The 25195-nt window shown below is 45.5% G+C and overlaps 1 protein-coding gene across 5 annotated transcripts; it reads right to left on the bottom strand.

The window, feature by feature from the left end:
* Positions 1-24844, bottom strand: MCM8 (minichromosome maintenance 8 homologous recombination repair factor). 5 transcript variants are annotated; one of them, XM_077313183.1, is made up of 20 exons: positions 24685-24813; positions 22855-23024; positions 21819-21893; positions 20407-20489; positions 18562-18711; positions 17688-17791; positions 17282-17480; positions 16406-16491; positions 15223-15374; positions 13805-14003; positions 11959-11989; positions 10540-10680; positions 10196-10337; positions 8474-8669; positions 7541-7760; positions 5052-5261; positions 3651-3727; positions 1969-2158; positions 739-862; positions 1-473 (listed from the first exon to the last, which is right to left on the bottom strand). In XM_077313183.1, the coding sequence occupies exons 2-19, from the start codon at positions 22997-22999 to the stop codon at positions 770-772; spliced, it is 2493 nt and encodes an 830-aa protein (XP_077169298.1). In that variant the 5' UTR covers positions 23000-23024; positions 24685-24813; the 3' UTR covers positions 1-473; positions 739-769. The 5 variants fall into 5 exon arrangements, with proteins under 5 accessions (XP_077169298.1, XP_077169306.1, XP_077169290.1 ...); XM_077313191.1 differs by having other exon boundaries at positions 1-467; XM_077313175.1 differs by having other exon boundaries at positions 1-862; positions 24697-24844.
* Positions 24845-25195: the final 351 nt, after the last annotated feature.

Raw genomic sequence — 25195 nt, 5'->3', positions numbered from 1 at the left:
TGAACAAAGATTCTGTTTTAATTTTAAGTAATCCAACATGGTATGGCTTAAAGCCGGCATAGCAGTTTTCTGCAACTAAAACATTAATTCACAGAGTTCTGAACATACACAGAGTGTGATTTTTGTTTCCAGTTTAAGAAATTAAACTTACCAATAAGTTAAACTTCCCAATAAGTGAACTGCTTTTTTGTTTTTAAGCCAGAGTAGTTTAAATGTAACAAAACATTCTGAACAGTGTCCTCTGGGGGGGGGGGGGTGCGGGAATTAAACACTAAATTATATTCGTTTCAGAAAAAATGTTACACAATATTTTTAAGAGACTGCTACTGGTGACTCAGTTTCAAGACATTTTAACAACAGCTTGCTTTAGGAGAAGGGCCATGAGCAGGCCATGGGTTCCTGTGCTCTCTCTCTTCCCCCATTCGTATGTGGCTTCCTTGTCCGTTTCATGTTTAATGTTAGCCAATCTGTATCTAAAACCACAAGTTACAGTTAACACTAGAACAGGAAAATGGAGAAGAATCACACTAGAGAATGAAGGAAGCGATGTATGAGGACATATCCTTCCAAATCCCTCTTGCCCCATGCAAATACGCGGATTTAGTCTTCTCTGCACTCACTTTGAACAATTATACATCAGAAGACATAGTGTTCCCAGAAGTACTAAACTCTAAGATGATCTTGAATTTCAGCCAATTTGTTAATTTAAGATTACCTGTAAATTGTAACCATGCTTACCACTACACAGTGTTCTACTGGACTCGTTTCTTCACATAGTCTGGAGCTGATACAATCTTGCACCTTTTTTCAAGAAATAACCCTGATCGTTTAAAGATCCAATAAAAATTTCAAAATCAGCTACCTGGAAGAAGAAAACAACAAACCACTGGGTCATTCTAGGCAAACAAATATGTGATATGTGAAATGTAAAATGTTCACTCAGCAGGGGAGTTTCAAAAGTAGTTAGTGTTATGGCATTGTGGAATGTAACTTGAAGGGGTGTGTGCGTGTGTGTGTGGGGGGGGCAGTGTCAAGAATCAAAAATAAGCAAAGGCATGCTCCCACCCTGCAGAAAACAGCTTTTGATGTTTCTGTTTGTGGAAGTCCTTTGCAGAGGAGGCAGCCAGCTTTGACATATGCTATCAGAACTGCATGAAAAGTACATCAAGTACTGCGTTCTGGGGAACACAGCTTGCCTTATGTCTTTTCTAAATGAATTTGGAACATTTCTATTCCTCAATAATGCCGTCTTCTATAAAGGAAAAATCTAACCACGTATTAAAGGTATCCCCTGTGCAAGCACCGAGTCATGTCTGACCCTTGGGGTGACGCCCTCTAGCGTTTTCATGGAAGACTCAATACGGGGTGGTTTGCCAGTGCCTTCCCCAGTCATTACCGTTTACCCCCTAGCAAGCTGGGTACTCATTTTACCGACCTCGGAAGGATGGAAGGCTGAGTCAACCTTGAGCCGACTGCTGGGATTGAACTCCCAGCCTCATGGGCAGAGCTTTCAGACGGCTGCCTTACCACTCTGCGCCACAAGAAGCTCATAACCACATATTGGTACTATGTAAAATGTGACAGAATAAACTATTTATTGCCACATTTTGCGCCATACATTACCTACCCAATTGCTGATAAGAGTGAAATATTTGCAGAAAACCACATTAGAGTGTGCCAAAAACTACTAGGTAGATTGCAAATGAATAACAAAAACCATAGGTGCAACCATCTTGGGTGCTGATGCAAGAAGACACATGAGCAAGGCCAGCAACTTCAGTATACATTTTTCCAGTATATAATTTTGTGTTCAGCAATCAGCGTTCGAGCTGTATATTTGGATCCCACTGAGTAGTGGAAATAGAGAGAGGAATAATTTGTTTTCAGTTAACTTTCACAACTGTTTTACAGTTGATAATGCTGATCCATTTCATCCTGGCAAGGCATATTTTTTAGTTTCCAACTTACTTTTATGCTTGCCTCCTTTGCGATTTGCCGTAACTGCTGAAACTCGAAGACATTGTTGTAGGTTCTTTCTGCAATACGGTGGAGGGCAGAAATAAACCTCTTTGCTTGGGATCTGTTGCTCATTCCGGAGCCGTGCTGAGAACGTTCAAAATCCAACCTCCCAAACTCATCAGAGTAAGTTCCTAACATGCTTGAGACACAAGAAGACCAAATTAGCGAATACACAAATCAACAACGGGTTCTATTCTATTTAAATAGTCTAGACTGGACTTTTGTAACTCGCTCTACGCAGGCCTGCCCTTAGCTTTGACCCGGAAACTACAACTGATTCGAAATGCAGCGGCCAGGATCCTCACAGCAACACCGTGGAGGTCTCACATCCAGCCCATTCTCCACCAACTGCAATGGTTGCCAGCTGAATTCCGGATCAGACTAAAGGTTCTGGTAATTACCTTCAAGGCCATACGCGGTCAGGGCCCAGTGTACCTGAGGGATCGCCTCGCCGCCTATGCCCCCAAAAGAGCTCAACCGCTACCAACCAGCTAAGGATCCCTGGCCCTAAAGAAGTCTGCCTGGTCTCAACCAGGGCCAGAGCATTCTCTGTCCTGGCCCCCACCTGGTGGAACGAGCTCCCAGAGATCAGGGCCCTGACGGAGCTTAAACAGTTCCGCAGGGCCTGCAATAAGGAGCTCTTCCGCCAGGCATTTGGTTGAGACCAGGCACAACCAACAGCGATTGAAGGGCCCCTGCTCCCCCCCTGCCCTCCCTCAGAATTGCATCAATATGCTCTGCACCTGTTTGCATTGTTAAACTTTTGTATTGTTTATATTGTTTATACTATTATATTGTTATATGGTTACAACTATTAGTATTATTATTGTAAGGTATTCACTTGTTTATAGACTGTTTTATGTATTGTTCTTTGTTCTTATGTAAACCGCCCTGAGCCTCCGGGGAGGACGCTAAATAAACAAACAAACAAACAAACAAATAAAAGCTACTAAGCAGTGATCCTCACTTCAACTTCATTCGCTTACATCAGCCTACTAATTATAATGCTGCAAGAAGGTCTTATACTAGGTCTACTGACAATGCAATAATTCCAAATGTAAAAAGAACAAATACGAACAGAACTGAGCTACATTACTTATTTGTGGATGTTCATTGTCCTTCATTTAGTGGTCAAGGTATGCCCCAGCAATGGAAGATTCCTTGTACTACAGAGCGTCTCCACCATGAGTGGGACAGAACTTTTGACCCAACCCCTCACCCCACTTGGCCCACCATCTCTACTGGCTAATAAATTTCTTTGTATGACAAGCACAGTTCAAATTATTAAAAATGGGTGTTCACTGTAATCTTGTGGAACTTCATTTGTACATGGAGCCCTGAGTAAATAAAGAGTAAAAGAGAGCCAGCTTGGTGTAGTGGTTAGGAGTGCGGACTTCTAATCTGGTGAGCCGGGTTTGATTCTGCACTCCTTCACATGCAGCCAGCTGGGTGACCTTGGGCTCACAACAGCACTGAGAAAACTGCTCTGACCGAGCAGGAAATATCAGGGCTCTCTCAGCCTCAACCCCCCTTACAGGGTGTCAAAGCAGCATATAAGAACCAACTCTTCTTTTTCTTCTAAATCCCTTCTTGGGATTTTATCCCAACCACATTTTATCTCCTGTACATACCTGTATTTCATTATTTCTATGACATCATCAGCATCTTCTTTGGTGGCTTTTTCCCTTAATTCCAGCCTTGATCGGGCCTTAAATGAGAAATGAATACTAAATCTCACGTAATTACTGACCTCATTTATAACAAGAGAAGAACTTTTAGGTGGGAAGAAATTGTCCACATTTTACAGGCCCGGATGCAAGCACGGCCACACAGTTCAGTTAGTCTTCAGGCATATTTCAGCAAGCTTCTCCAAATTTATTAGAGCAATTTATTAGAGCAAAGGACTCCATCAACTCAGACTCATAAAGGACATTAACCGTTACTATTCTCCAAGGTGCATAAGCTCAGTGGTAGAGCATCTGCTTGGCATGCAGGAGGACCCAGGTTCAATCTCCAACATCTCAAGGTGATAAGTAACATGAAGGACTTCCACCTGAGACCATGGAGATCTACTGCCCGTCTGATTAGGCAATAATGACCAAAATGGGCCCGATTATCTGATTCAGTATAAGGTAGTTGGATGTATACTAGATTTATGATAAATCACACATGTGTGATTCCATTTTTGGGTGCTACATGCAGTTTTATTAACGGCTCGGATGGGAGTTTAAAGCCTACAGGGGCGAGGTAAGTCCCAGATTCAATCCCTGAATGTCTTGGAGTTTTGGGGAGTTCTCTTTCTGCCAGAGACCTTGGAGAAGCACTGCTAGAGCCAACAACATGGGGCTAGATTATATTCAATCTAAGGATGAGGTGACAAAAAAGGGACAGAGTGATATACACATATAGAGCAGCCTTTCTTCTTTAACCATTGAGAAACCCCTGAAACATTCTACAGTCTTTGAGAAACCCCAGAAGTGACACTATCATTTAGAATATGGTTGGGAAGTACAGCTGTGTACATGCTCACCTGGGGCCCCTCCCCTTCCTACCCCCTCTAGGCCAATCACTGGCCATGGGGGGGGGGGGTTCAACATAACCATGTATGGTCATATCACCCATTAAATGTTTACCAAATTAAAAAATTGTATAAAAATTAATTCCCACCCATTTGGGAAACATTCCAGGTTCATCAAGAAACCCTGAGAAAGCCTGATATAGAGAAATACATACACATAGACAAAGTTCAATTAACATTATGCTTTTTAAAGAAAAGATGACCGATGACAGGTTGTTGACCCTTGAACTGCAAGACAAAAGATTCTCTGCACAACCACAAGAAACCTGGAAACTCAAATACGAGCCAGTTTCCCTCCAACTGTGCACTGAACAAAATAAAATATTTGAACAACATACATACAAGAATCACTATACAGTCTTTTTCACTTAAAATACAGCAGAAGCTCAGACAGAAAATATGTGCAGATGTTGTAAAACTCAGAGTAAGAAAGGAATATTACGTGAAGGCATACCTCTGTAAGGCGTATCAGGGACTCAAGCTGCCTTGTCGTGATAGGCGTACCGTCTGCTCTTTGGCTTTGCCGCCGTAGCTCAAGGTAGAAATCTTGGAGGACCTGAACAGCTTCTGGAGACAGTCTGGGATGTACATACTGCCGTGCATAACCCACGTATTTCCTTAACAGTTGGTGTGGAATTGGATCAAAACTTTCTCCGGGAATGACCTAAGGATGACAGATGTCGTTCAGATCTGAAGAATCCCATTTCAGCCTTGAGCACGCAACCTTCCATGAGTTCAGTCAATGAACGGGGAACAACATGTGCATGAGCACGCTGGTCATGCCCCCTGCCTCCATGAACCTGGTGGCTCATCAGCGTTACACCAACACATGAAGGAAGCGTGTATTTGGACACTCCTTCCCCACAATCAGAAGCATTTGAAAAGCAGCACCCACACCACTCTCACCAGGAGGGAGTGCATGCATGTGCACTTTCTCCACGTGTAGGCAATGTGCTGACAAGCCGCCAGTAGGGTATAAGGCCAGCACCCTAGTGCATGCTGTCCTGCTCTGAGCGTGGATGTGCAGAAGGCTCATGTGCACCAGGGCTGCTTAAGAGGGCCCTCAGATAGCTTCTGTGGTTCCACAGTAGAGTGTTGGGCTCTGGAAGCTCAAGCCTATTCAGCTGTAAATAATCCTCATTGCAAAGCTCTGTGCCCTTCAACAAAACACACAAGAAAAACAATAACCCACATCCTCCAATGGTCAGGAGGAAGACCACTGATTACAGTGAAAGGCTTTTTGGAACCCATCCCCCCCGGAAGAAGCCAATGAACCTGGGGGTTCCGGGAGTCTTCTTGCTAGGTATCCATGTGCCCCAGCATGCCCTCGGAAATCTGCGTGCCACCACTTGTGTCAACTTTTACTCTACACGATTGTCATGATCTGCCAGAGATGGGTTTTCCACCTAGCAAGTATCTCCTTACTTGAAGGGTCCTTTTCCAGCAGTCCTAAAAGAGGCTGTTATTCTTCCTTTGCTAGGGGGTGGGGAATCCCAACATTGAACACTCAGGATTTTAATAATTTCCTCTCCATGTCCAATGTATCCTTCTTTGGCAAGGCACAACTCTCCCGGGCTTTCTGCATTAAATGGATTTCCTAGGTCCCCTTTCATTCTGATGATTGGCCTAGCTGTGGCACAGGAACTGACTTGGGTGCCTTGCTAGATGACCTGCGCTGAGGAGCGCTTTCTGGTTGTTGCTTCTGGAATTTCCAGCAGCTTTCAGCACGATCGTCTATTGTATTCTTCTGAGGCAACTTTCTGCTTGTTCGTTTTGGTTTTTGGTTCTGAATAAGCGTACCACCAGAAAAAAGAGAGAACCTGTCCCAGGCTATCAAAATCTGTATACAATACAATATTTATATAATACACATTAATAAGATATTGAATCAAACATCAAAATGTCTTATCTCTATTTTAATGATTAATGAAGCAACCAAAACGGACTCTAGATTTGTGCCGTTTTCAGTGTTGAATTTTCATCAATGGTTTTCCTAAGTTCAGAAAATCACAGTAAAGTTACAGTCAGTGTAAATTCTATCATGGTACATAAATTAACAAACCCAATTTACAAAAGAAGCATACCTCCTATGATTGTGAGAATTATCCTTGCAAGTTTCCAATATATTTTTCCTAAAATTCAAAGTATAAGTATAGGCACAAATTATGTTTAGAGCTAATACTTAACACATTAGTCATTAAAATAGAGATAAGACACATTTTGATGTTTGATTCAATACCTTAATAATGTGCATTGTAGAAATATTATATTGTATACTGAATTTGATAGCCTGGGACAGGTTCTCTCTTTTTTCTGTTGGTACCTTTTGGTTTTTGTGCACGGGGAAATTTCCATACACAACAGTCCTTGTTAGAAAGGAACGTAGGGCATGTTCTGCAAAAACCAGCATGCAGCAAGACGAATAGAGAGTTGTGTTGAAGAAATGCAGAGTGAAGTGGAGCAGAAAAAAGTTTTTAAAAAAAGGGAAGAGGTAAGAAAACAGTGGATGAGAGTACACTAGTTTTGGAAGTGTTCACGGAAGCAATGAAGCAGGGGTAGTCAACCTGTGGTCCTCCAGATGTTAATGGACTACAGTTCCCATAAGCCCCTGCCAGCAAACACTGAAATAACGCTGGCAGGAGCTCATGGGAATTGTAGTCCATGAACATCTGGAGGACCACAGGTTGACTACCCCTGAATGAAGGATCTGCGGAGCTTAGCAGCACCACAAGAGGTTAGAATACGATGAAAGTTCTCACGATATCACAGACCTGACAGAGTAGGGGGATTTAGGTGCCGAAGATCATGCATAAGCTCCTTCTCCAGTTTTGTACACCAAAGGATGGGTAAATCCTTTGGTAGCACCAAGGCAATCCATGCTGGCAACCTGAGGTTATGGGATGTTATTTTTTTTTAAATAAAGAGCTGAACAGGCGGCATTACCTTTAACCTCTCTGATAACGGCTTATCCGGAATGGCTTCAAGGACTGACACGCGTGAATCTTGCGAGCCTCCGCGTGACACTGTAACACTGCTACGCCCAGCCTGTTTCCCAGCACGCATGGCCATGACGTGTTCAGAGAGTAAGTGGTCGTGGTCTTCATTGGGTATGTCCAGCAAGATGAACACCAAGTCAAACCGGGACAATAACGCACTCCCCATTCTACAGGATGGGAAAGGGGAAAAATACATCAAGCACATCATCTGTAACTGGGTAGGATGCCCTTTCTCAAGTTTTTTATCATTGAGAACACCCTGAAATATTCTTCAGGCTTTGAGAAACCCCAGAAGTGATACAATGATGCAGAATATGGTTGGGTAGCCTAACTATGTACACACCCCACCTAGGGCCCCTCCCCTTCTCACCCTTCCAGGCCCATCATTGGCCATTTTGGGAGTAGTGGGTGGGTCAACATGATCACATAGTGTCATATTGCCCAATAAACGTTTAACATTTTTTTTTAATACAGAAGAAATCAATTATCTCCCACCCATTTAGGAAGCCCTTCCAGGGCCGTCAAGAGACCCCAGGGTTTCACGAAATCCTGGTGTAGGATGTTGAATATACATATTTCTTCTACAGTGGAGCATCTTAGACAGCATAATGTGGAAAAGAATTCATATATACAAGATATATTAAAAGAAGGCTACAATATATATTTGTAAGCCTTTATAAAACACATTTATAAGCAGCAGAAACAATTAAAGTTGTGAATTCCGGAGAAAATGACTAGAGCATTCCCTCCCTAGAAGCCAACAGAGGAATAATAATAAGATTCCTACAATGTATGCTTGAATTTTTGGGTGGATGTTTGCAGACCTCCCACCCATCTCATTTTGGCTGAAATCACTACTACATACTGTAGAAAAACTTACTTCAGATTCTCCGATACAGTTTTGGCCTTGTTATAGTGACCCCCGACGGGATTGGCTGCTGCTATGATTGACGTCCTGGCTGGTAAGCTGCAAACGATGCCGGCTTTTGCGAGGCTGATACTCTGCTGTTCCATAGCTTCTAGCAAGGCTTGGTGCTGGTTGCCCATCTTATCGAATTCGTCTATTCCACAAATTCCTGGAAACAATTGTCCCAAGGGGGTAGGAGAGAAAATAATTGGCAGGTGTGTCCTCTCCTAAACTATCATGATGACAGCAGAAAGCTGTCATCATGAAGATAGGTTGAGGGACTTGGGAATATTCAGCCTGGAGAAAAGGAGGTTGAGAGGGGACATGATAGCCCTCTTTAAGTATTTGAAAGGTTGTCACTTGGAGGAGGGCAGGATGCTGTTCCCATTGGCTGCAGAGGAGAGGACACGCAGTAATGGGTTTAAACTCCAAGTACAGCGATATAGGCTAGATATCAGGAAAACAATTTTCACAGTCAGAGTAGTTCAGCAGTGGAATAGGCTGCCTAGGGAGGTGGTGAGCTCCCCCTCACTGGCAGTCTTCAAGCAAAGGTTGGATGCACACTTTTCTTGGATGCTTTAGGATGCTTTGGGCTGATCCTGCGTTAAGCAGGGGGTTGGACTAGATGGCCTGTATGGCCCCTTCCAACTCTATGATTCTGTGATTCTATGAAGCATCAGATAGAATGTCATGGATCCAACCACCCTCCAAGAAGGCTTACTTGATCCTGAATAGCTCTCCCTCCAACAGAAGAGCCATGTAAATCAGAGGGAGGATCCTTAGGCTAGAACAGCCTTTCTCAACTCCTTTACTGCTGAGAAAGCTTCTTCAATGAAAAGGATCTACACCATTGATTTCCCAATGTTACAGAAGAAAAAAAAACGAAATCAGCAGGCCAAAATGATCTCACAGCCATTCCTGTTTGGTGTATAAATCATATAATTTCTGGGCAATCAGAAGGGGCTCCTAGGTATATTTTACTCATTTTCAAATACTTCTTCAATGATTGCCACTGCAGAGGCTGTAATCCATCTAACAGTAATATATCAATTAAGACGCATCTCTCGGCTTTAAGCTCTCTATCTTGAGGCAATTTTACTCTTCTTCAGGCTTCAAGAAACCCCAGAAGTGGTGCAATTGTGCAGAATATGGTTGGGAAGCAGAGCTGTGGACAAGCCCACCTGGGGCCCTTTTATCAGTGCCCTGGCAAGCCCAAGGTCACCCAGCTGGCTGCATGTGGGGGAGCACTTCCTTAGGAGTGAGGGTCTTGATCTCACTAATTCTAGGGGATCCGCTGGTGGTAATTCTGGGACCTCAGCTCGGCCTCAACTATACGCCTGGCGGAAGAGCTCCATCTTGCAGGCCCTGCAGAAAGCTGCTAACTCCGGCAGGGCCCCCAGCTCTTCCGGGAGTTCATTCCACCAGGCTGGGGCCAGGGCCGAAAAGGCCTTTGTCGAGGCCAGGCGAATGTCCTGGGGGCCCGGGACAAGCAGCAGGTTCATACCCGCAGAGTGGACTGCCCTGCTGGGGGCATAGGCAAACCAATACCTTAAACTTGATCCGGAAACACACTGCTAACCAGTGCGGTTGGCATACATTTTTTTTAAATGTTATGCAATGTATCATCCACTAAATGAATTGAGCAACCTGAGCAGAGCCTGTTTGTGCAAGAAAGCAACCGGCTGTATGTCATACCTTGATCTCCAAGCACAAGGGCGCCGGCTTCCAAAGCGAAATCTCCAGAGGCACTGTCTCTAGACAAGGTGACGGTCAGGCCAGCTGTCGTCGTGGCATTGCCACAAACATACACTCCGCGAGGAGCAATACTGCACACGGCCTAAGCAAACAGAAAGCATTTCTTGAGAGTGGCAGGCTTGGGCTACTGTAATTATACTAAAGGAACAGGCCCAGAGAAAAGAGTATGTGATATTTTTGTGTTTTCCAGGAAATACGGTAGCTAGTGTTTTTTTTTTTTTTACAATAAAACTTTGACTACAGAACTTTTAAGCAAGTGTATTTATGAGCCAATAATCCCATACTTGCAGCATTTGACTCTTCCCCAATCCTGGATCTCCAACCACCAAGATATGTGGGTCTCCTCGAACAGGAATCCTGTTTTTATCGTCCACGTATTTTTGGCATCCTCCAAATAAGGCCAGCACTAAACCAGCTTTCACGATCTGTTAAATCAAAGAGGGGTACATAAAGCAAATGGCAAAGGAGAGGAGTGGAAATATTCAATATGTCTTGGACGGTGATTTATTCTGATGCATTTCAGGCCTAAATAATAAGATTCAATGTTTAGCCTTGGTAGATCATACAACAGAAGATCTGCTCATGTCTTTTTATCCATTTATTATATCGATTTGTATGCTGCCCCTCTAAGACTAGCTGTCTTGAGATAGCGAACAACTGTCTTGATGTACATCAGCAGTAAAGTCATACTATTAATTTTCCAGAGAAGGCAAATATAAATGTTGAATAACCAGGACAGTTCCTCGCAGAGAAAGTTGTGCATGTCAACCAGTAAGGAAGAGTGGTGAAGAATTGCCGAGCGAATCATATGCAAGCTAAAATTTATTTATGGAATTTAGGGGAGGTATAAACTACTAAAAGTGTCTGAGATTTCTAACTACCAACATGGCCTATCCACAGAAGACTTTGGAACAGTGGTTCTCAACCTGGGGGGCAGGACTCCTTTGGGGGTCGAACGACCCTTTCACAGGGGTCACGGCAGGGCGAGCAGCTTGGCCAGGGGGGGGCGCCGCCACTATTGCCACTTCTCCTGCAGGCACCCGTGCTCAGCCGCCAGCTGCTCCAGCAGTGCCCCTGGGAAAAAACAATTTATATATAATCACGAACAATGGATCTTCACGCCATTGGCCAGTTTCGGTTCAATTTATGTGAAAGAACCCTTGCATAATGTTATGGTTGGGGGTCACCCCAACATGAGGAACTGTATTAAAGGGTCGTGGCATTAGGAAGGTTGAGAACCACTCCTTTGGACACATACTGAACAATGTTGCGACTTTAGGTAAAGGTAAAGGTATCCCCTGTGCAAGCACCGGGTCATGTCTGACCCTTGGGGTGACGCCCTCTAGCGTTTTCATGGCAGACTCAATACGGGGTGGTTTGCCAGTGCCTTCCCCAGTCATTACCGTTTACCCCCCAGCAAGCTGGGTACTCATTTTACCGACCTTGGAAGGATGGAAGGCTGAGTCAACCTTGAGCCGGCTGCTGGGATCGAACTCCCAGCCTCATGGGCAAAGCTTTCAGACGGCTGCCTTACCACTCTGCGCCACAAGAGGCTCTTTAAAGGGTTGTGGCATTAGGAAGGCTGAGAACCACTCCTTTGGACACATACTGAACAATGTTGCGACTTTAACATTGAATAAAAACAGTGACCGCCGATGGTTCAATGTTAAGGGTTTAAAATTTCTTAGGTGGGATGCACGTACCTCGTGACCGTAGATCGTTGGACAAAGAGAGCTATTAAGGGAAAAGAATATGATGTTAACACTTAATTTCAAGTGACTATATGCTATACAGGCGTGTATATAATCTATGTCAATAACCTCATAAATCCCAATCTCCCTCCCTCACCCCAAACCATTGGGTCCTAAATTAATGCAAATCCTGCACCAAAACTGACTTCTGCAGCCACCCATGCTTGGGAGATTTGCATGTGCCCGCCCAGAAAGGCATGGAGTGAGACAAGGAATGATGGAAGGTGCCAAATTTCTACTACCTAGGCGTCGACTCTGTGAGTCCTACTGAGACCCTATTACAGCGACAGAGATTTCACCAGGCATGGCTCACCTACTCTTGAAACTCCATCTTTACAAGTGTATCAGTTAGGAGAAACGTGCATTGAAAATGGGCAAAGATTTTTAACATGCCAAAATCTCACATTCTGTTGCAGAATGCAGACCGTCCTGCTCACGAGAGAACTCATGAGAGAACTAGCGTGTCTGTTTTCTTATGAGTCTCAGATGAACTCCTGTACAGAAGAGGATTTTTCAGATCCATCAAACATGGATGGATCTGCTGGATCTGTACAGCAACCAAAGCTGAGTGTTCTGAAGACCCATTGATTTCAACTGGAGTGATAAGCTTTGTCTCATTGTGAGATGTCCCGAGATGACTATAAGCCTGAAATATGCAGTTGCTGCTTATATTTTCTCATACAGAAACCTGCTCTTTGCTGTAAGCAGAACACCTCAACGCCAAGTCACTTGCTGCAAGGTTTTATGATCCTTCTGTTCATTAATTTATTGATTACATTTATATACCGGCACTCCCAGCATGGGTCTGATGCTAAGAGGAGCGATGAGACAAGAGAAAGGGAAGAATTATCAAGACAGAAGGAAGTTGAAGGTTCTGGAATGAAGACGGGGAATGAAAACATGGGATTTTTAGAGGGGGAACGAAGAAATGCTGATTCTGTGAACTTAGGCAGAATGCAAGTGGAGGAGCAGAAGGGACTGCATTGGTGCTTGGCTCTTGTGGTCCTTTCTTGCATGCCCAGGGAAATGCTGACTTTGGGGACAGGAGGTGAATTTCCTCCAGGCCAGATTGGCCAGGGAGTCTGGTTTGGGGAGCATCATCTGGGCATGGAACTGGGGTCACTGTGAGTGGGCAGGTAGTTGTGCATTTCCTGCATTCTGCAGGGGGTTGGACTAGATGGCCCTCAAGACCCCATCCAACTCTATGATTCTATGAAATCCCTTTTGTAGGCCCAAGTAAGAGCCTCTTGTGGCGCAGAGTGGTAAGGCAGCAGATATGCAGTCTGAAAGCTCTGTCCCTGAGGCTAGGAGTTCGATCCCAGCAGCCGGCTCAAGGTTGTCTCAGCCTTCCATCCTTCCGAGGTCGGTAAAATGAGTACCCAGCTTGCTGGGGGTAAATGGCAATGACTGGGGAAGGCACTGGCTAACCACCCCGTATTGAGTCTGCCAAGATAACGCTAGAGGGCGTCACCCCAAGGGTCAGACATGACTCGGTGCTTGCACAGGGGATACCTTCACCTTTTAGGCCCAAGTAAGCGCTGATACAATCTCACCTCTACTCCTTTGCAGTCTGAGAAGACAAGGAAGCACGTCTGGTTTTCCTGAGTGAGGCAGGCTTGTGTGCATTTTATCACAGATACCCAAACTGCTGAATTTTAACCAGCAGTTACTTTTCACTGCAAGCTGAGGCCTAACCAAAGGGTCCTGCTCTGTGATTAAAAACCACTTGCACAGGGACTGGAATGCTGAAGTAGGAAAGCAAGCAACAACCGACAGTAGATTAGCACCCATTACGTACTTGACAATGAGTCTGAGCAGATTTTCTTCTGCCTGGATCTCCTGGACAGCATAAAGATCTCTAAGTGAGAATTCCATGCATGGCCGATGGTTCATCCCGTGTTCGTAATCCTTGACTTTCTGTCCTTTATTGTTGCTGATAGAGTTTGCTTCGATGTATAACAGGAAGACACATTTGTCACTTTTGTTTTTCGATGCCCCTGTTAAAATGGAATTTTTAATGCCTGTGTTCAAAGCCATGATTTACGAAGCCTCACGGTAGTCGCTGGCCTAAAATTTTTGAAATGTTTGAATCACAAGGCAGAACAAACAGGACAAATATGATTGATACGTTCAATCCTAAGATAAACCAGGTTCTTCTATTTTTTAAATGCTTGCTTTCTATAAGGGATATCAGACAATGGTTTGAAAAACAGTGGGTTATAGAGCCAGACTAGGATCTGGTAGATCCGGGCTCAACTCCACAGTCTGCTACAGAGTCTTGCTGGGTGTCCTTGGGCCAGTCACATGCAATCGGCCTCACCTACCTCACAGGGTTGTTGAGAGGATAAAATGGAAGAGAGGAGAACAATGTAGCCCCTTTGGGCTCCCCCGCTGGGGGAAAAATGAGATATAACTGCAATAAATAAAAAATACCCATTGCCTTCATGCTGGAAAGCTTTACACTTTACACTTTTAATGGTTATGCAAATTGTACTATGTTCAGTCTCATATATGGGTGCCAGCTCTGGGTCAGGGAAAACCTGTAGACTTTGGGGGTGCAGTATGCTGAGGACAGGGTTTGGAGGGGGTGTCAGAACCCCAAGGTTTCTGACATGATTGATTGCTGTACTGTGAACCTAAGTGTAACCATTTTGAAATGTATTCTCTACTCTTTCTCTGTATTGCTCTTAGAATTAGGCGCTGTTCTCCAAGGTCGTTGTAGCTCCTTGTTATCTTGTCTGGCTGGCTTCCCAGGCCTTGCACCTGCATCTCCATGTATTGTGTCTGGATGAAATGTGAATCTTAACAGGTCTGGGAAAGGCCGGAAGCTGGGGGGGGGGGGGGGATAAGAGCTGGGGTTTGACCTCTGCTTGTTAGATTTGTCTATGGGCATCCAGCGAGTTTGGTTTGAATAAACTACGATCTTTTACACAGTGGAGTTTTCCTTTCAAATCTGCATTCCTGACCGGGGGGGGGGGGGGGGACTTCAATGAGGCATAACGCCACACAGTCCATCTTCTAAGCATTTTCTTGCCTGGAGATAAGCTGTAATTCTGGGGGATCCCCAGGTTCCCCTTGGAGACTGGCATCCTTGGTCATATATTATGAACCACCCAGAGGTCCCCTGACTGGAAAAAGCTGCTAAGTAGTTAGCTTCTTAAAAGGAGGAAATATTGCATCAATTTGCTTCCAAAACAGCAGCAAGTTTTAGCATACCTTCCTCTGTATTGGAGACCTTGACGGTTCCTGAGACCGTAATCACATCCCCTGGAACGCAGCTGTCCACAAGGTCTTGAATCAGCTCACATTCTATGGTGCGAGGAATTCTGCCAGCTTCTCGGTGATCGTCGGACATGAGCTCCTGAATCCTAAAATACGGGGGGCAGCACACATAATTATGATATTGATACCTTGGCTTTCTCCACAACAGAGATCCAAAGCTGCTTACATCATCCTCCCGCCTGGACAACCAGCTCCCTGTGCCCTAGGTTAGAGAGACAAGGAAGCTGGGTAGCCCAGATTCTAGGCTGACAGGAGTCACTCTACTACACTGTGGTTGTATAAAGATAGTTCAGACTTATACATCCAGCCTAAACCAGGAGGCTACATGGAGCACAGGTTAGGTGGAATCTCCCAGCTACTGGTTGCCCGAACTCTTTAGGGTGCTGAAAGCTAGACCTCCAACATGTTTGTAAGGCTCCACGAACGTTGTTGTTGTTGTTTGATTTATTTCCCGCCACTCCCTAAACAGCTCATGACGAGTCACAACGTCTTAACCCAGTCAGAGTAGTTCACAGTCAGAGTAGTTCAGCAGTGGAATAGGCTGTCTAAGGAGGTGATGAGCTCCCCCTCACTGGCAGTCTTCAAGCAAAGGTTGGATGCACACTTTTCTTGGATGCTTTAGGATGCTTTGGGCTGATCCTGCGTCGAGCAGGGGGTTGGACTAGATGGCCTGTATGGCCCCTTCCATCTCTATGATTCTAACCCCATTAAAACTCCCATTATAAGACTTTAAAATACTCCCAACATGGCGGAAAAATCCCATGCCTACCCCCTGCTACTAAAGGGGGTGGAGATGGAGGTCCACTGATGTTCACTTCGAAAGCTCAGGGGGCAATAGATCGACCTCACCGACCCAGCCTCAACCATAGACCTGGCGGAAGAGCTCCGTTTTACAGACCCTGCGGAACGCCGGAAGATTCCGCAGTTTGGTCCCCAAAATACCAATTCAAACGTGTTCAGCTTTCAGATTATTGGATACAATACAAAATAAGCTCCGGTCTGTTTGGTTGGTAGAAACACTCTTGATGAAGACCAAATGCTTATTATACATGTTAATAAAATTTTCAATTATTGTAACAGTGATTTTTTAAAGAAAGAACAGACTTTGCGTGCTTACTTAATAGACTGCCAGTCCACGGTAATGGTATAAGGAGAACTTCTCTCTGCAGTGAAAGATCGTCCATGGCATTCACGCAGAGGACACTAAAAACACGATATACAAATTAGTGCCAGAAGTTTACACTGAAATGCCAAAATTAGCTACGTTTGACCGGGAGGTAGGGAAGGAGGCGCTCTTAATTTGTACTGAATTCTTCCTCCATAAATCATACTGAACAATTTAGCTTAACTTTGCGGAAATCATTGAGTCTCTTCTCATTTCTTTAACAACCACAAACCTTACTAGAAGAAGAAAAAGAAGAAGAGGAAGAAGGAGGAAGAAGAAGAAAAGTTGGTTCTTATATGCCGCTTTTCTCTACCTGAAGGAGGCTCAAAGTGGCTTAGTCCCCTTTCCTCTCCCCACAACAGACACCCTGTGAGGGAGGTGAGGCTGAGAGAGCCCTGATATTACTGAAGAAGAGTTGGATCTTATATGCCACTTTTCTCTACCCGAAGTAGTCTCAAAGCGGCTTACATTCGCCTTCCCTTTCCTCTCCCCACAACAGACACCCTGTGAGGGAGGTGAGGCTGAGAGAGCCCTGATATTACTGAAGAAGACGAGTTGGTTCTTATATGCCTCTTTTCTCTACCCGAAAGAGGCTCAAAGGGGTTTATATTTGCCTTCCCTTTCCTCTCCCCACAACAAACACCCTGTGGGGGATGTGAGGCTGAGGGAGCCCTGATATTACTGAAGAAGTAGAAGAGTTGGTTCTTATATGCCGCTTTTCTCTACCCGAAGGAGTCTCAAAGCGGCTTACATTCGCCTTCCCTTTCCTCTCCCCACAATAGGCACCCTGTTAGCTAATAACAGTTCTTTAAAAAGAGGTCTGTTTACCTTTGTTGGGGGTGTATATTTCCCATCAGGCAGAGAGACACTCTGAATATTTCCACAGGTGCTGCATCTAAAGGCCATCTTGGTGCAGAAGGGCTTGATATTGCTGACACGCACAACGGTCCCACGGACTGCAATGTATTTCCCGTAGCAATTGGCCCGGATGTTCTTTAACGGAGTAAGTGGCTCATAGTTGTAGATCCTAAACACGGAAGTGGTGAAGAAAGAATGAGATTCCATAGTCGTGACTTGAGAGCGCCATGACCAAGGTCCAGCATCTGCACTTTGGGCCATGGGCTCCCTTGCCTTCACGCAAATTAGCAAAGGCGTGATGAGTTTGGTGAACTACATAATTGCGTGCTTTTAAAACAAGCAAGGTGGTAATAAATAAGTTGAAAGAAATGGCTACCTTGCATGGATATATGGCACATTGATGATGGGTTCTTCACCAATTGACAGCCCTTCCTGGGCCTGCAATTCCGCTGCATATTTCTCAAGATCTTTGCTTAGCACCTCCAGAAAAAAGAGGCAAAAAAAATCTATGAAACTATGCAAGTTAAAAAAGAATGAGAGAGACAGAAACATTTGATGCCAGCAGAATTTGCACAAAGCCAAGGATTCCTAACCAGGGTTCCTGGAATCCTCTTGTTCTCAGAGAGTTCCCCAGGGCAGCTGTTCTTGGAAATTTGGGTGGCTGCTGACATCACTAAAAGTCACTGGAGCCCAATCCCCCTGTTGCTCTACAGCAGACTTTCTCAACTTTTTTACCATTGAGAAACCGCAGAAGTGGCACGATCGTGCAGAATATGGTTGGGAAGCAGAGCTGTGGACACGCCCACCTGGGGCCCCTCCCCTCCCCACCCTCTCCAGGCCCATCACTGGCCATTTTGGGAAGGGAAGGTGGCTTGACATGACCAAATCTGTTCCACAATATTTCTGGTAAGGGCTAGGAAGAGCTGGTCTCATGGCTCAGAATGACTGTAGTGCAGGTGGGATGACTGCCACTCAAAAAAGGGCAGTAACCCAAATGTAATCACATTGCAAAAGCAGGAGACCTGAACTGCCAACTTGTGTATATTGACTGGGGAAGAAGTTCAATGGAATCCAGTGGGCCTGACTCCCAAGCACTGTTCAATGTTTAAAGAGCTTAAATAAGGTTTCCCCCTTGCAGCCCGGCTTCTTTTAACAATCATAAATGACATTCTGCCCCCCCCTCGCTTCCTAGCCTGCAAACATTTCGCACTCAGTGCTATATTTGCTCTTTGCCTGTTGGAAGTATTTACCTGATGAATCGCCACGCCCATGCAGTCCAGTATTTTCTGCGGCATATCCCTAAATTCGGTGGAAATATCGGGTATTGACTCCACTACTTCTTTGGCATTAATCAGCTCCTGATAATCCACAAGGACGCTCCCCTTGCTTTCTATTTCATCCTACAAAATGAAACATGGGGGAACTGGATTGGTCACAATATTCCACAAAGTTGACAAGTGTTTTGCCAGCATCATCAATGTTTTTCTCATGGGGTGGGATGAAATTCTACCGCTTGTCTAAGTCATTGGGGCCTTTGGAGTGGGGTCATCGAGCTGTGACCCTGGTTACTGATCGTGCCATATAGAAGACGAAGAAAAATTGGTTCTTATATGCCGCTTTTCCCTACCCGAAGGAGGCTCAAAGCAGCTTACAGTCGCCTTCCCATTTCTCTCCCCATAACAGACACCCTGTGAGGGAGGTGAGGCTGAGGGAGCCCTGATATTACTACTTGGTCAGAACAGCTTTATCAGTGCTGTGGCGAGCCCAAGGTCACCCAGCTGGCTGCATGTGGGGGAGGGCAGAATCGAACCTGGCATGCCAGATTAGAAGTTCACACTCCTAACCACTACACCAAACAGATAACTGATATAGTTATCAGAGTGCAGTACAATAAGTGGTGTGAAGGCTAAGGCATGATCTGGATGTGGTTTGGCACAAGCAGATTCAGGGAGAACGAGGGAGAGCTCTTAGATGCCTGGTTCTCTTCTAGTCCCATGACTAAAGCATAAAATAGAGCAGTGGTCCCCAACCTGCGGGCCGCGTCCCGGTGCTGGGCCGGGAAGGCCATGGCGCCGGGCCGCGGCTCCCTCTCCCCGCTCTTCCCCCCCCCCGCCGCAGTAAAAAACTTCCCAGGCCGCAAGCTTGCGGCCCGGGAAGCTTCTTACTGCGGGAGGGCGGGGAGAGGGAATCGGGCGCGGCCCGATGCGGGGGCGCGGCTCGCGGGCGCGGCCCGATGCGGGGGCGCGGCTCGCGGGCGCGGCCCGATGCGGGGGCGCGGCTCGCGGGCGCGGCCCGATGCGGGGGCGCGGCTCGCGGGCGCGGCCAGATGCGGGGGCGCGGCCCGATGCGGGGGTGTGGCCCGCGGGCGCGGCCCGATGCGCAGGCGCGGCCCGCGGGCGCGGCCGATGCGTGGGCAGGGCCCGCGCGGGCCGCGGGCCGCGCCCCAATGCCCTGCCGGTCCCCAACCTCAGAAAGGTTGGGGACTACTGAAATAGAGTATTAATAGAAGAGCTTTTGAAACACCAAGGCCCAAGCTATCTGCAGCATATAGCCATATAGAAGAAGAAGAAGAGTTGGTTCTTATATGCCGCTTTTCCCTACCCGAAGGAGGCTCAAAGCGGCTTACAGTCGCCTTCCCATTCCTCTCATATAAACAGTAACACAGGGGTAGTCAACCTGTGGTCGTCCAGATGTCCATGGACTACAATTCGTCCATGGACTACAATGTCCATGGACTACAACTCATGGGAATTGTAGTCCATGGACATCTGGACGACCACAGGCTGACTACCCCTGTAGTAACGGACTGATTAGCAATATAAAAGCTGGTAAGAATACAGCTGCAACAGAAATCAATCAAAATACAGTCAGTAGCAAGGATCAAAAATAAAGCTGCCACCCAACCCCAAAATAACTTGCAGAACAAGGCCTCACTGCCCCTCCCAACAACCCCTGCAAACAAGTGATGTACTCAGCCTCTCCAGAAAAGGACTGCATAGAAGCACTTCCACGACAAAAGCTATTTTCACTTTGGCCCACCTCATAAGGCCTTGCTTGAAGATCTTCGAGCAAGCGTTGACATCACGATGCCCTACCTTATCGTAAAGGTCTATCCGAGATGCAAAAAACTTTTCAAACACTTCAATCTTCTGAACAAAAGGGGAGCTGTCATCGAACGCTGAATTAGATAATTTCCATGAGAGTAGATGTTTAGTGATTTAGATTCATTCCCTTAAGTTCCCCTCACCCCCCAAAAATTCTTAAGCAATAAAGGCATGCACGTTTACTCAATATTTAATGGTACTTCTAGCCAGCCCTTCTCAAAGTAAATTACAATGCAGTGGAAAACCACCGCAATAATGAAAGTCACCAGACTGAAATCCCATTGAAAATAAAACGGCAAAGAGCCATTCATAAAAACCACAGGAGCCAAAAGGATTAGGCGATCAGGGAAAAGGTAAAGGTATCCCCTGTGCAAGCACTGAGTCATGTCTGACCCTTGGGGTGACGCCCTCTAGCGTTTTCATGGCAGACTCAATATGGGGTGGTCTGCCAGTGCCTTCCCCAGTCATGACCGTTTACCCCCCAGCAAGCTGGGTACTCATTTTACCGACCTCGGAAGGATGGAAGGCTGAGTAGGCTGAGTCAACCTTGAGCCGGCTGCTGGGATTGAACTCCCAGCCTTATGGGCAAAGCTTTCAGACGGCTGCCTTACCACTCTGCGCCACAAGAGGCTCCTACGATCAGGGAAACACACATCTAAGTAACTCTGCTTTGTATGCATTCTGTAAGTCTCAAAGTGGCTTACAATCCTCTTCCCTTTCCTCTCCCCACAACAGACACCCTGTGAGGTGGGTGAGGCTGAGAGAGCCCTGATATCACTGCTTGGTCAGAACAGCTTTATCAGTGCTGTGGTGAGGTCAAGGTCACCCAGCTGGCTGCATGTGGGTGAGTGTACAATCAAACTGGACTCGCCAGATTAGAAGTTCGCCCTCCTAACCACTACACCAAACTAATTTGCTTATAAGACAGTCAATCATTACAGTAAAAAAACAACACCTGAATAGAAAAAAATCACATTAAACAACATGAAACTTCAAATATTAGACATCATCATTAGATCCCTAGCCACTATTGCCATCAATTATTTTGGGCTTTGCAGAAATCAGCACAGGTTATAAGCACTGAATGAGTAGTCTGAGCAAGTCTCCTCTGAGCAGTCATGGAATTTCCGATTGTAATTTGGATTTCCTAGAACTGCTGCAAACATTAGCATGCTTATTGAACCAAAAGACACAATGCACATTATCAAGACTTGTACAAGCAGTCCGACTGGAACTGCTTTGATTAAGAATGTACTGAGAACCGGTGCTGGGTCAAGGAGCTAGCTCCATCACATATGGTGTTAAATAGAGGACCGAGTATGAATTGAAAAGTTATTCTCTTCTTCAGTCCTCACGCTTGTTCTCTCCGCAGGCCGACATGTGCTCCCCCCAAAAAGTCTCACCTTCTGAGAAATAAAGCTTCCAGCCTCTATAAGGAATGCCTGGGTCCAACGTTGCTTGAATGAGGTGGGATGGAGCTGCAAAGTATCAAAACGAGCAGTCAGTTACAGTAGCTAGCATAACATTCTCAGTTTTAAGAAAAGCAGGATATAAACATATATTAAGAAGTTGACACTTTAGAATCAAAGGGAAAAAAGAAAGGGGAAAAAAGTGGGGGAAAAAGGAAAAGAAGAGTTGGCGTTTTATACCCTACTTTTCACTACCCCAAGGAAGAATAATAATAGTGAGTCCTTATATGCTGCTTTCCTCTACCAGGAGCCTCAAAGTAGCTTACAATTGCCTTCCCTTTCCTCTTCCCACAACAGACACCCTATGAGGGAGGTGAGGCTGAGAGAGCCCTGATATTACTGAAGAGGAAGAGTTGGTTCTTATATGCCACTTTCCTTTACCAGAAGGAGTCTCAAAGCGGCTTACAGCAGCCTTCCCTTCCCTTTCCCCACAACATGCACTCTGTGAGGGAGGTGAGGCTGAGGGAGCCCTGATATTTCTGCTTGGTCAGAACAGCTTTATCAGTGCTGTGGCGAACCCAAGGTCACCCAGCTGGCTGCATGTGGAACTCAAACCCAGCTTGCCAGATTAGAAACCACTGCTCCAAACCACTGCACCAAGCTGGCTCTCCCATGTGGCTTACAAACACCTTTCCCCTCTTCTCTCCAAAACAGATACCCTTTGAGGTATGTAGAGCTGAAGGAGATCTAACATTACTACCCTGTGATAACAGCTCTGAGAGAACTATGGGTAACCCATGATCACCCAGCTGGTTGCATGTAGAAGAGGGGGAGAATCAAATCCAGTTCTCTAGATTAGAGTCCTCTGCTCTCGTCCACTACACCAAGCTGGCTCTCTCGGTCAGCCTTTCAATAGATCTTTGGAGAACCCCAAGTTCTCAAGTTCTATGACAGAAGAAAAGAGAGTGATGTCATAAAACAAAGCCCCAGCAACAGAATACAGCAAAGTCGCATGGTGACGTTGGCATACTCGATCCTGACTTCCCCGCCGAGTTTTCCGCATCTTCTCTCTGCCCTCGCCCTTTTCCTCTCTCGCGCCATCCTCCTTTCCCTCTCCATCGCTGGAAGCCTCTTCCTCCTGGCCTGGGCCCTTTGCCTCTGGGCTCCGAACTCATCTCAGCAATCTAACCCATGGGCAACCTACAAAGCAAAGGACAATTATGTCATTCAGTAGTGTAGAGCAAATGCCATTATCTCTTGCAGGTAATGGGGTTGATTACCATGGAAGAAAGACACAACAGAAGCTCGACTGGGTTTAATACTTGCATATGACAGGACAGTAACATCGAGAACACCAACATGTGATTTTTGATTGCTGTATTTACAACCAATTACGTCAGGAATTGCTGCATTCTGTCTTCACTGACTGACTTAAGGGCTACTTCAAGCCAAATTAAAGGAACTCCTTTCGGATAAAAATAAGAATTTACTATTGCCAAATTTATTATTGCCAAATATGCAAAATTAGCAATTAAATGTAGAAGCGCCTGGCTAAATGTGTACAAGGGTTAGGGTGGATCTATTGAACTCATTAAGTATTTTGGAACTTTTAACCAATCTTATATTGTGTCTTACTGTTTTGTATTTTGTACTGGTTGCTGACCGAAATAAATGTATCTGGTCTGATCTGACTGGGTTTAATAGCTCTGTTTCTCATTAAGAGTCAGGGTGGGACAAAATTAGTGGAGTAGTTGAAGAGAAGGAGCCCTTTGAATACAGATCCATAGAAGAGACTTTATAAGATTCTGTTTGCTCCATGTTATTATAATTTAAAGTAAGAAAATAACCTTCAGATGGGTTGGAGCATGATGAATGGAAGTTAGCTGGAACTCTAATGGCAGCAGAAGACCTTAGCTTACCTGGGGAGCCGGGTTGATCTGAAGCTGCAGAACAAAGTTTGAGTCAAGACTCAAAATGTGCTCCAGTGAAATACATGTCTGTGCACCTACAAGGTCCTATGCTTGATCTTTAGCATTGCCACCTTTAATGCTGGTGACAGCTGATCAATGATCTCACAATACAAGGCAGTGTCTCATAATTTCACCTGGCAACTCCAAGTGTTTTGCATGTTTATTTATTAGATGTTGTAGCCGTAGGCCTTAGCATCATTATGAAAAACAAACAGAAAAAAGAGAATAATCTCTATGAACATCAGAAAAAATATATGAGGCAGGGTGAGAGATACCTTGCATATCTTTAAAAAAATGTAACTTTCTATACTTTCAGAACTATAATAAATATTTCTATAAAAATAGACAAGGTAGAACGTACACACAATATGTACATAAACCACAAAGTCCTAACCTTAAAAATCCAATATATAAAAACGAATAAAATGTCAGTTTTAAATCCCCTCAACATTTACTTCAAGTAATTAGTTCCTTAATTTAAATGATGCATGCATAAATGTGGCAACACTGAGGGTGATTGACAAACATCCACCAAAAGAAAATCTGCCTCAACTGAGTCAGGGAGGCTTGGTAGAACTGGACTCAGCTTACTAGAGAAGGGATCGTACATCTGACAGTGCAACAACATAATGAATGCGATGTTCAGTCTCATTGGGACAGCCCGGAAAATAAGCAGAAGCTATCGCACCAGAAGAACGCCCAGTTTAATCCGTTCCTTCCTCCCTGAGCTGCTACCTTTCTACGCGCGGGGAATTTGGGGGGCGGGGAAGTCAACCTGGAGTCCCTCCTAGCCACAGGAGCCATCCAGCGCTTGAAGCGTGAAATGAAGAAGCCCCACCCCCGAGAGAACGAGAAACGTCACTGCGGCCCACAATAAAGACCCCGCTTACCTGAAGACGCGCCATCAAATCTCCCGTCGTTCTCGTTCCTCCATTTCTAATTTTGGCGCCAAAGCATCCAGGCTCCTCCCACATCCAGAAGTCGAACCGGAAGAGCAACACGGCCCTCTGTTGCCATCGCTACACATCGAAAGCATCCTTGGAAACGAAAAGCAGCTCCCGCAACGCATGCGCAGTCTGTCCTGTGGGAACCCCCGCTTCCATCCTCACAGGAACCTGAGGCAAGAGAGAGGGCGCAGAGGCCCGGAGACATGCGCAGTCGTGTCATTCTGACCTGCCAATGAGTGTAGCGCTCGGGGAAAGGTCAGGAGGGTGTGTGTAAGATAGGGAATATTGGCGAGAAAGCCGGTCCACTTTCTTTCTCTCTCTTATAGCAATGATCTTGTTAGAGGAGCTAACGAACAATTTTAAAACATTTGTTAAAAAAAAAAGCAAGCTGCCTCTTTCCCGTTGGGAGAGGATCCACTGCGCATGCGCCCTTAACGGGACGGAGGCGTTGACA

Source organism: Paroedura picta, chromosome 1 (assembly GCF_049243985.1).
Source record: "Paroedura picta isolate Pp20150507F chromosome 1, Ppicta_v3.0, whole genome shotgun sequence".
NCBI classification, from domain to species: Eukaryota; Metazoa; Chordata; class Lepidosauria; order Squamata; family Gekkonidae; genus Paroedura; species Paroedura picta.
This window is presented reverse-complemented; position numbering and strand designations above follow the sequence as displayed.

What these genes read in the sequence shown, in the direction of transcription:
- MCM8 (XM_077313175.1), bottom strand. Translation starts at nt 22,999, where the DNA reads ATGAGTTCGGAGCCCAGAGGCAAAGGGCCCAGGCCAGGAGGAAGAGGC. An exon ending in GGCGGGGAAGTCAGGATCGA is followed by an intron (nt 21,894 to 22,854) that starts GTATGCCAACGT and finishes GATACTTTGCAG; the next exon opens with CTCCATCCCACCTCATTCAA. An exon ending in CCCTGATACGCCTTACAGAG is followed by an intron (nt 3,728 to 5,051) that starts GTATGCCTTCAC and finishes TTCTCATTTAAG; the next exon opens with GCCCGATCAAGGCTGGAATT.